This window comes from Perca flavescens, chromosome 5 (genome assembly GCF_004354835.1).
Source record: "Perca flavescens isolate YP-PL-M2 chromosome 5, PFLA_1.0, whole genome shotgun sequence".
NCBI lineage: Eukaryota > Metazoa > Chordata > Actinopteri > Perciformes > Percidae > Perca > Perca flavescens.
In genome coordinates, this window is record NC_041335.1 from 33,408,062 (window position 1) to 33,419,802 (window position 11,741).

The 11,741-nt window shown below is 41.1% G+C and overlaps 1 protein-coding gene across 3 annotated transcripts; it reads right to left on the reverse strand.

The window, feature by feature from the left end:
- Nucleotides 1-460: 460 nt before the first annotated feature.
- On the reverse strand, nt 461-7,612 carry nudt12 (nudix (nucleoside diphosphate linked moiety X)-type motif 12). 3 transcript variants are annotated; one of them, XM_028577886.1, is made up of 9 exons: nt 7,478-7,612; nt 7,347-7,388; nt 5,287-5,501; nt 4,430-4,733; nt 3,469-3,739; nt 3,159-3,326; nt 1,708-1,821; nt 1,409-1,608; nt 461-1,306 (listed from the first exon to the last, which is right to left on the reverse strand). In XM_028577886.1, exons 3-9 carry the CDS (start codon nt 5,490-5,492, stop codon nt 1,199-1,201), a joined length of 1,371 nt encoding a protein of 456 aa, XP_028433687.1. In that variant the 5' UTR covers nt 5,493-5,501; nt 7,347-7,388; nt 7,478-7,612; the 3' UTR covers nt 461-1,198. The 3 variants fall into 3 exon arrangements, with proteins under 3 accessions (XP_028433687.1, XP_028433689.1, XP_028433688.1); XM_028577888.1 differs by lacking the exon at nt 7,347-7,388 and having other exon boundaries at nt 5,287-5,497; XM_028577887.1 differs by lacking the exon at nt 7,347-7,388.
- Between the last annotated feature and the right edge of the window lie 4,129 nt (nt 7,613-11,741).

Consider the following 11,741-nt stretch of genomic DNA (forward strand, 5'->3'; position numbering starts at 1 on the left):
TGGCGTATCTTCATATACAAGGCTATTTTAGGTCTCCTTCCATCCTACCTTCTGACCTATATCAGTGTAAATAGTAACAGGACTTACAATCTTCGTTCCCAGGATCTTTTCCTTCTGTCTGTTCCAAAGGTTAGAACTGTGCTGGGGAAAAAGGCATTTAAGTTTGCTGCTCCCTCTACATGGAACAAGTTACAGAAATCCATGAAACTTAATGAGCTGGTCTCATTGGTTGCTTTTAAGAGGATGTTGATTGACTTGGAGGCAGCCACTTCTGGCTCCAAGTTTTGCCTGATGTGTTTAGGATTGTGGTTGGCTTTGAGGGATTTGCGGTTTCAGTTGTTTTATGTTTTTAGTGTTTTTGTGTATTTTGCGTTTGTATGTATGTGTGGTTGTACTGCTGCCTGTCTTGGCCAGGACACTCTTGAAAAAGAGATTTTTAATCTCAGTGAGTCTCTTCCTGGTTAAATAAAGGTCAATAAAATAAAATAAAAAATATCCAGTTCATTTCAAATTTCATTTCATTTTATAGAAATGTATTGTGCCTCAATTATCAGCGCGAGTGATCGGCCATTTTGTTGTTTTGACCGCACAGTAGAAAATAATAAGCTTCCATCACTGCACATTAACTGCAGTTTAACATGGAATTAATGGAAAGAATTATACTTGTTTTGATTTTATAATCAAATAATTTATCTTCTTAGCTTAGATTTCTTCGACTACATTTAATACATCTGTCAAGATGGCTGACATTTGACAAAGAAACCATCAGTCAAAGCTGAAACTTCAGTATGAGATGCTGTGACACTGATGGATGTTTTTGTCTAATTGCAGATTACATCTTTCTGCAACAGTGTCCTTTATTTATTATTATTATTTGATCCATCATCACACTGCAATTTTAGGTTCTAAGCTGAGATCAGAAGCAGCTGTTGCTTTCAAGTAAGAGTGAATTTTTTGTCCTCTTTTCCATTTTGCTTGTTTCTACCTTTGCTTTTATCTGCAGGCTGTACCACTCCACATACAATAAGTGAATTTGTATTTAACATTGTAACAGTAAATACAAACCACATTAAAGCACCGCCTTGTGTACAACCTGAAGAATCTGGTGATTCCCTCGACTGGCAGCTGCTTTGTCGTAATAAAGCAGCAACAGATCAGACAGCTGCTGTTTTATTAGACCCATCTGGAGGACTAAAGGTTAGAGGTTAGAGTTCATGCCGATCCAGTGTCTGATCAGCTGGTGGGCGATGGTCTGTCTGGGAGGCACAGTCAAGGCTGGATGGGCTCCTCTGAATGAGTCAATCACCTAAAGAAAAAAAACGAGTTTAGATTCAGAGTTTGACTAAACACCAGCATTCTCAGGTTGTGCCTCAGTGTCCTTAAACCATAGTAGAATTAATGTTTGTACCTGCTGTCGTGGGAACCACCGAGCTTCCTCGATCTCATTCTCGTCTACTTTGATGTCAGTTGATATAGCGACAGCGAGGCAGCCAATCATGAGGTTAGAGGGCATCGGCCAGGGCTGGCAGGAGACGTACTGAACCGGTCCCACCTTCACGCCGCTCTCCTCCTCCACCTCCCTCCTCACCGCCTCCTCCATCGCCTCTCCTGCAGGAGAGGTGAGGTTTGGGTTCAGGCATTTAGATGCTGTGGTCACGGTTTGGGTAAGTCAATGCAATTTTGTGTAGATGTGTCTGTGTTGGTTACCAGGCTCTATGAATCCAGCCAGACAGGAGAACATGCCAACCGGAAAGATCTTCTTCCTTCCCAGTAAACACTGGTTGCCATCAGGGTGGATCACCAGCATGATGACCACTGGGTCTGAAGAAACAAGACAGGAGATGAATTTACAACCATTGATATTTTAAGGGTGCTTTCACACCTTTGGTCCGTTGTAAACGAACAGTGGAGCGTTTCGTCGGATAGTCCAGTTCAGTTGGGCTGGGGTATGTGGTCATATGCGGAAATTGTTTTAAACCCGAATGCTCCTTTATCAGCTTAAATGCACCGACGCACGAAGTGTCTTTGCTAGTTTACCGATACAGATGTCAATTTCCCATTTTGTGTTCAGGTGCATTCTTGGCGTATTGCTATCTTGAGGCAGCGGGAAGTGATTGCGCCATTGACCAACAAAAACCTGGTCTAAAGTCAATAGTGCAGCATTTCATTGTTATTTTAACAGCGAATTAGTAAAATGCACCTAGGCTCATGCACAGCGTGCACACTATGCTTGTTACACACACACACACACACATAGGTAAGCGCAGCAGCACATAAACATGCAAAAGATTACAAATAAAAATATTACGGTGCAAATCCGCCATCATAATAGCCAGTCCCTCCAGAAAAACGTGATTATGTGGTCGCATAATACAATGCATAATCAGCCAAAGTCCGCATATTTATGCGGGGGCCGCATTTTTCAAATACGCGCACTTTTGCCGCATAAATTGCCGATTTCTGCGCAAAATATGCGGGGCTTGCATGATTTCATAATCCGCGCATTTTCGTTGCAAAAAAAGTAATAATAATATATCTTAGCAGAAAGTTGAAAAATGTTGCATTTGCTTCACACAAGAGCAGCCATTTTTTTTTATGAAGTGACTTAATTACGCGACGTGAACATAATCGAAAAGCAGAGTGTTGGGTGGGAGAATCACTTTTTTCCCTCTTTTTCATCAAACCGCAGTTTTTGCAAGTTCTCGCAATCGCATAAAATTGCATAAATATCTTGCATATTCCCACATATATATTTTTTAAGAAAACGTGCCACATAATCAAGGATTTTTGCCCGCAACAATCCCAAAAAAACTCCGCATTTTTCTGGAAGGACTGAATAGCAATGCGCCAGGGTACAAATGCGCCTGGCTTTTAAAAGGGAATGGGAGATGACACTCTGATTGGTTTATTGCATGTTACGCCCAAAACACACCTATGAATTAATGAAGACACAAAGTACCACCCTTTTGAACCATGCGCCCGGCGCCCGGACCCTTTTTTAAAAACGCACTTGCGCCATGCGCTTCTCGCCGTGCGCTTAGATCGTAAAAATAGGGCCTGGAATGTTTAAACACAGCTGTTATCCAGCTGGCTTCTACGCCCAGTATTGATATTATAAATGGAAGGCAGGTAGGTGAGGTGGGTGTGGAGCTCCGTACCGACTCGTGGATAGCACGTGTTGTGAACCCCCTTCAGACTCCTGCAGTCAAGGTTTAGGCAGCTCCTCTTGTATCCTCCCTCCTCCAGCTTGGTGCTGCTGCCACACGTCGGGCAGAAGCTGTAGCGGCTGTGCCAGGCCAACACCGACCGAGCCTGAGCCACAACTCCTGCAGGACCAAGATTACTCAGTTAGTTGATTTAGGAATAGTGAATGAAACGTAGGAGTCATATAAAATCAGTTGTATTAATCCAGACCAGAGAAAGATGCCTCTGGGAAAAAAAAAAAAAAAAAAGAACTATCTTCCTTACCGGCCTCTTCCTCGTTGAGCTTCAGCAGGTCTCTGTTGGGCGTCTTTGGGAAGGAGCAGTTCATTTCTCTGCAGCGTTTAAGAAGTTCAGAAGCGACTTCATCTGTGTTGATGGCAAACCAAGCAGGAGGCTCTTGGATGCCGTCCACTGTCTGAGAGGAGGAGGAGGGTGTTTTCCTCTTCTCCACTCCGAGGAAGATGAGCATAGTCGCAGGTTTCGGGAGAAGGTCTTTGACCGCCTCATATCTGAACCGACACAGCTTGGTCTCACCCTGTTAAGAGTTAGAATCACAATCATTAAATAACAACTTCAATCTTTGAAATAAAAGAAATTTAAAATCAGACTGGCCAACAATGTCACTTTTAACAGCTGTGGTCTGCAGACTTATAACATCACACCACTGAAATGACAGGAAGGTTCATTTGTCCAAGCGTGCACCGACTTAGAACACAGGTTTAAAGAAGGACTAATCCACCTAGATCTCACCGAGGCATTTCAATCGACATATCCGAACATTATCTTACATTCAATTCCAAATTGGATTTGACACTTTTGTTAATATATTACATTTCCTCATCAATCACGAATACGAGGCTACCGCTTTACGCAGATAGTGTTGCTCTTCACTGTTCTGGACAATCCCTTTGCTTGGATGTTAACCATCTGCAGCTAGCTTTTTAAGTCCCTTTTATTCCTTAGATCTTATTTATCACGTGACTTAAATGATCCCTTCTGCATATATCCTTAAAAATTGGCTGTCCATTTACAAATGTTAGGGGAATTTTTCTTGATACCAATTTGTTTACGAGGCACTCCCACCACTGAGTCAACTTTTTTTTTTTTTAGATGTGTACAGCTGAATGCTCTGAAATCTAGATCGATCATTAGAGCTCATTTCTAAACATGGTGATGGTTCAGGAGCTTAAAATAAAAAAAATTAGATTTGTCCTCAGCCACGCACCCCTGCGTTGTCATCCTCCTGGGAGCTGCAGACCATGGGGCTGAGGTTGGAGAACAGGAGGTAGACTGTGTCTGGGTCACTCTGCTTCTCCTCCAACCAGACTGTGTCTGTCCTCTTGGCACTCAGCCGGTCCAGAGTCTCTCTGCTGAAGTAGTTCTCCTGCTGGTGGGGGTCGGAGCCCGGCAGGACTCGCTGGCTGCCGTCCGTCGTCCGGCCCAGCAGGTTGGAGATGTGTCTGTGGCCCCAGAACTTGGCGATATCGTATGCGGTCTGCGACGAGCTGTTCACTGAGAACTTGTCGCAGCTTCAAGAAAACCGAGAGGAGATAGGAGATTTTAGGAGAAGCAAGAAGTCCATCTATTCAAGGGTAGGAAGTGAGGGGGGAGCACAATGCTACTGACAACTATGTATTTACATTATACATTTATACATATACATTTATATTAACGTGGCAAATAAAAAAATATAATTAAACTGGTCAAACAAAAGATTTAGAAATGTGACCTGAAATTCTTTGTCAACGCACTTACCTGGAAAAGTACTTTAAAGTACTTTCAAGGTCTTGCTCTGTTTACATCACTAACCCCAACCACACAAATGAACTTTAAAATAAGACATATTATCCAGAACTTTATATGGTGGTGAGTTTTGGAGTTCTTCTGCCCTCTAGTGGCCAAACATCTGCAGTATTAATGCAGCTTTAAATTGATAATCCAATAAAAGTAAAAGTGGATTTAAATGGGTAACTTTTTACAGTCCTATTTTACATCTCTAAGGGCTGACTGTTTTATACTCTAAATCACATTGTGAGTAAAGTCATGTTTTTATTTGTGTCTCTCTATCTCAGGACTTTGTACCCATGCGACAGCAGCGCCTCCACCACATTGTAGTGTCCGTTGCGAGCGGCGAGCATCAGCCCCGTCCAGCCACTGTATCCCGTCTGGTTGATGAGCGAGGGGACGTGGGACAGCAGCGTGGACACCTGGGTCAGGTCTCCTCTGGCTGAAGCATCCAGAAACCTCTCCAACATGTCCTCCTTCGCACTCAGCTGGAGACTCGTCATTCTGGCTGCCTGGAAAAAAACGTATCTCATATTTCTGGATTAATATTCCTGCTGCATTAATGCGCATGTTGCATTTTACTGCTGTAGATGTTTATGGTTGTGCTAATGTTAACTCATTCATAAACTGTTGAGTAGTTTAATCTACAGCAATGTATCATATTCTATAAGATCATCATATCGTCACCTTCCTAAAATAATGTAAAATAAGTCATTTCTTGACAAAAAAGATTTTTTTGCCTAAATCATCTCCTCATGGTGCTGGCCACATCTGGTAAAATTGCTTACATCCTCAGTTGAACAGGTCTTGTGATTCTACACCTTTATTATAATGGCCTATGTCAAGCGTGTGACTTAGGCCGTTTAGTTTTTTGTGTTTTCTGAAAAAATGACATAGGCCATTATTTTAGGAAGGTGACGATAGACGAGAACCCCGTATCCCTAAAAAAAAATGTCATGGTGTCAGAAAAACAGCCATGTTTTCAGCTCTGTGACAATGCATTGTCCAGCTGATCCATGAGGCTTTTAAAGACTTTGTTTAGCTTAGGAAGTAGGAGAATTTTCTCAACACATAGAGAAACACTTCATCCTTCACAAACATCCAGTGGAGTTTACTATCTACATAAAAATTACCACATAAAGTGCATTCAGAAAGATTCACTGTTTCTATGAAAACATGATTTCAGAAATGATTGCAAATGAATCAAAAAGAAAAAAGTGAAAGATTACATTGACATAAGAATGTAGATGTTTTAACGTTTGAAGTCCAGCTCAGGTGCCTCCTATTTCTCTTGATTATCTTTGACTTGTTCCTACACCTTGATTGGAGTCTAGCTGTGGTCAATTCAACTGATTGGACATGATTTGGAAAGGCACACACCTGTCCTTATAAGGTCTCAGACAAAAACCAGGAACTGCCTGCAGAGCTCAGAGGCAGGATTTTGTCAAGGCACAGAAAACATTTCCATTTCTGTCGCATTGAAAGAGCTCAGTGGCCTCCGTGATTCTTAATTGGAAAAAGTTTTGAACAACCAGGGGTCTCATTTATAAAACTGTGCGTAGGATCCTTACTATAAGTGTACGTGCGCAAAAAAGTCAGATTTATAAAACCGTGCGTACGCACACCTGTAAGCAATGTTCCCTTTATAAATCACAGATTGACTACAAGCGTGCGTACGTCAATCAGCCTCTTATTCCGCCCTGTACACGCCCATTTTTAACCATAAATAGTCAATGTAAAGCACCTTGTGAATGCTGATCAGTATGTTAATGACCCTGGCCGTTGTTCTTCGTTACACCGAAACATGGCGAATCATGACGACTGGCGGAGAAAAAACACAAAACAAAAACAACCTCCCAGACGCTCGGGAATTGCTGCCAATTGAATTATAATTTCGGTATATTTCGGTTAAATATATATATATATATATATATATATAGGTTTAAAAGAAACTAACTCCTTAGACCCCTTTATATCCTATTTTCTCCCTCCCCCTATTGGTGCAACCGCTGTCAATCATTCTTGCGTTACGCCTATCAAATCAAACTTGAACGTTGTGAAACGCAGTTTACCGTAGCCCAGCTAGAGACTCACTTGCTAGCTTGCCAAACGTGTGTTCATTACGTTATGTCTTGCAGCTTTCAATACAGCATTCTGGTGATTTTATTTACTGAGATAGGCTATGTTTAGAGTCAACAGTCGGTACGAAGTCTACAGCAGATAAAGCAGCTTGACTGTACTCCTGTGAGGACTGTTATGATATTATGTATCTATCTGTCAAAGCTGGAAATCAAATTGACATCAATGTGGATCTGTTTAGCTAACGTTACAGTAACGTTAAACTGCAGAGGGCATACTTGTTTTGAAGTCTGTTTTCGCTCTCTGGCTCCGTCTACGTCCTGGAAATAACGTCACAGTTTATTCGTAATCAAAGCCAGACATTAAAAGTTAAAATAATAAAGAAATATAATAAAAAAAAAAAACTCACCTTGTCTTCAGCTCCGTGCTGTTTCTCCTCTGTCTAAAGCAGTTTGTTGTTTGTGTTTGATCGAATGTGACGAGCTGCGTTCAAGAGCAACAGCAACGACCTCTGCAACTGTGCTGCCTTCAGGTTCTCATTAAACTAGAGTATTTCTGTGTGTTACTGTTACAATAGGCTATTTGTTAGGCTATATATTGTAGCGGGTAAGGGGAAAATGTCAGCTATTAATTTACTGTTTGTTTTTGTTTCTACTTTTTCATATTCCTTGTGTGGTCCTTTGGGTCACCGGGACCCAAATGTTTAAAAGAAACTAACTCCTTAGACCCCTTTTGTAACTTTTTTTTTCTTGCATTTCAATCTCAAAACACAAATTTCTTAGATTCTTTTTGTATGAATTACCTCACGGATGCATCATGTATTCATTTTACTTGGTGCATTATTCTTTTTTAATTTTTAATTGTTTATTTTATCGTTATAATCATTGCCACGAGTAAGTGTATTGTATCTAGGTTATTTTAATATATAATGCCTCTGTCTTGTTCAAGCTCATTGGTGTTGTTGATAAAGATGTAACAATCTTAGAAGTTACATTTTCCAAAAAACCTCTGAATGCAGCACATTTTGCACTTTGCACTTTTTCTGCTGCCTGCTGTCGCTGCTGTTGTTGAACGCAGCCTGCAGGCTTTCTGCTCTCATTCTGTGCAGATGTATCTGGAAACATCAGCGAGGTTGGAAGTTCCGAGAAATTAGTTATGATATTCTAAAAAAAAATTAAGGGGTAGATAAAATGCTAAAGATTCTGTAAATCAACTGTTAAAGTATATTTTGAAAAAACAAGGCTATAGTGGACGAAGTGCGCAGACCTTATTTTACTATGTAAAAGTACAGTTTAGAAATAATCTGTTACAGGTAAAAGTCCTGAATTCAGATTTTTACTTGACTACAATTGGCAGCAAAATAGATGCGCAGTACTGTACAATATTTCATTTTATTAGTATAAAATAGAAATACTCAAGTAAAGTACCTCAAAATTGTAGGCTACTTAAGTACAGTGCTTGAGTAAAAGTATCCTCTGGAACTCTCTTCCCCAACACCTCAGACTTTCCACATGACTTGCTAACTTCAAAACCGCACTCAAAACCCATCTCTGTAAAGGTCATATGGCATAAAATTTCACTTTATGAGGTTTTTTAACATTAATATGTGTTTCCCCAGCCTGCCTATGGTCCCTCAGTGGCTAGAAATGGATAGGTATAAACCGAGCCCTGGGTATCCTGCTCTGCCTTTGAGAAAATGAAAGCTCAGATGGGTGGTGATGGCGCAGTGGATATGATACATGCCTTTGGTGTGGGAGATCTGGCTTTAAAGGGGTGATAGAATGATTATATAGGGTATTTTACACTGTTCCTTAAGGTCTCCTAATGGGGTATGTAACATTGGTTGGGCTGAAAATTGCTCGAATGCTATTTTATTAGGCCCTTAACTACCCTGTGAATATGGCTCTATTTGGAACAAGAGCTTTTCTTCCAAATATGGTATGCTCATGAATATTCAGAATGAGCTACGCGCTGATTGGTTTGAGCAAACTACATAGAAACACATGGGAGACTCGACAGCAGGTCTCCCTGGAAAGTTATACATTGTTTGTCGGGCTATTACGTTATTAAATTCACTTCTGAGACTTTTTTAAGCGAGAAATCAACTATATAAAGCTCAAAGATGGGACGTTTTACAAAAATTGATGGCTTATTGCAAATTTGGTAAGACTGTGTGTCGGAGTTCAGCTGCAGGTGCTGCCTGTGTTGCTGCCTCGCTGCCCGGCCTGCCTTCCTCCACAGACCCCGGCCTGCTATGAGGTAGCTGGAGCTCCGTCACGCCTGGCAGCCCACAGCACTCCATAAACACGCAAAGTCACCGTTTTTGGGGTTAATGGACCAAATGCCGCTGCCCTGACAGAGCTTCAGGGCCTGCAGCTCCCATCTCTTCCTGCTAGCTAAATGGCCCGTGTGTGAGAGTGAGAGCGCGGTCAGCGAGCTTGTTACACCAGCAATCTCTTACAACAGTTCCAGTTAATCTTGACTGGCTGTCAGCATAACTAGCTATATTTGAAACAGTTTGAATTTTGTCACGCCACTTATACAACATATCTCTAAAGGTCTTATAAAGCTAACAACGGTGTCCGATTTCAAGTTAATGAATTTTTGTGAAGATTAGGGGTTTCGTTATCTATGACTGTCCCTTCAATCCTAGCTATGTGTAGCTAGCTACAAATCACGGATAGTTAGCTATCATTTTAGCCATAAAAACAGTATATTTACAGTTTGAATTTCGTCACGCCACTTATACAACATCTCCCTAAATGTCTTATAAAGCTAACAACAGTGTCCGATTTCAAGTTAATGAATATTTGTGAATTTCAGAGGAATTCTAAGAGGAGCTAGCTCTCATTGATAGAGCTACATCCAGCCGCAGGCTCTATCAGTGAGACTCGCGGACAAGCAGCGTTTATTTCCCCAATCATTTGTTTAAATAACTCAACACATTATAATTACACACATTAAAAGAGTAACTGGAACCTGTGGTAACAGATTGTTGGTGTAACAGTTGCTCGCTGACCGCGCTGTCACTCACACACACCGGGCATTTAGCTAGCAGGAAGAGGGGCGCTGCAGGCCCTGGAGCTCTGTCAGAGCACGGGCATTTAGTAGTCCATTAGCCAAAAACCGGTGACTTTGTGCGGGTATGGAGTGCTGTGGGCTGCAAGCCGTAACGGAGCTCAATCGAGCTCAGAGCAGGCCGGGGTCTGTGAAGGAAGGCAGGCCGGGTGGCGAGGCAACAACACAGGCAGCACCGGCACTGAACTCCGACACACAGTCGGACAAAATTTGCAATTAGCCATCCATTTTCGTAAAACGGCCCATATTTGAGCCTTACATAGTTGATTTCTCGCATAAAAAAGTTTCAGAAGTGAATTTTGTAATGGAATAGCAGAGATCAGCGCGACCTAGATTCGGAAGACTACCTGATCTCAGGTCAGTTGTGTAGCCTATGTAAATGTTGGGGCGTGACCTGTCTTAAGGTTCCGGATTTTGAGATGCTTACGTAAGCAACTAGCTTTGTTGAGATTCGCCCGTTTTCAGCGGCAGTTTAACAATATGAGATTTTCATAGTAAAGGGGTGTCAATGGGACTTTGAGCTTCTATGTATGTCCTATTTACCCACCGAACTGTCGTTATTCAACTATGACAGAGTGAAATCAGTTTTGCATTCTATCACCCCTTTAATTCCCACTGCGATACATAAACCAATGTGTCCCTGAGCAAGACACTTAACCCTTAGTTGCTCCAGAGCCGTGTGACCTCTGACATATGTAGCAATTGTGAGTTGCTTTGGATAAAAGTGTCAGCTAAAATGACATGTAATGTCAAGATAGGCCAATCTGGAATCTTCCCTTTATGATGTCATAAGGGGAAAGATTACCCCCCCACCCCCCCACCCCCTTCTCTGCTTTGCCCGACCAGAGAATTTGGCCCGCCCATGAGAGAGAGAGAGACATCATGGCTTTCAAACAAGCAAAGCATGGCAGTTGGTCAAGGCCTCACCCCCACCCTCCACCTTTCCCCCCCTCTCTCCTCCTCAATTTTTTATCCTTTTTCTATGCTGTTTTGCTGCACCTTTTTAATATGTACTATCTCTAGTTATTGTTGTTGTTGATCTTATTGTTTTTCTTTGTCTTTACCTTGTAAAGTGCCTTTGAGTACCTTTTTAATGTAAAGTGCTATATAAATTAAGTGTATTATTATTACTATTAGTTACATTCCACCCCTGCATTAAACTTATTTCATGTTATCAGGTTACACTTTAATATTTTGGTGTGAAACTACTTTTTGAGATCCAAAGAAGCTGAAAATATCCATAAATAATTCTTAAAAGCTGACAAGAAACATATGTGACAGAAACATGTGGTTTAGTTAATATTTTAATAAAATAATTTACAAAATAATGTTACCAGAGATACAGTTTGTCTTGCTACTTGAAAACAAAATACCACTTCATGATCACAGGTCACCTGAATACCAGCAAACATTCTGAAATCATGATTATATCATTATAAATAAACATTAAAGTTAATATTTACTGTAGTTCACATAAAAACACACAGAAGCCAAAGAATATACCACCGGTTATTGTTGAAGATAAAAGGAACAGCCATCTAAATGTTGATTGGGTTGTTTAATTTGTTATTGAGGTGGAGAGAGTTTCAGAACCG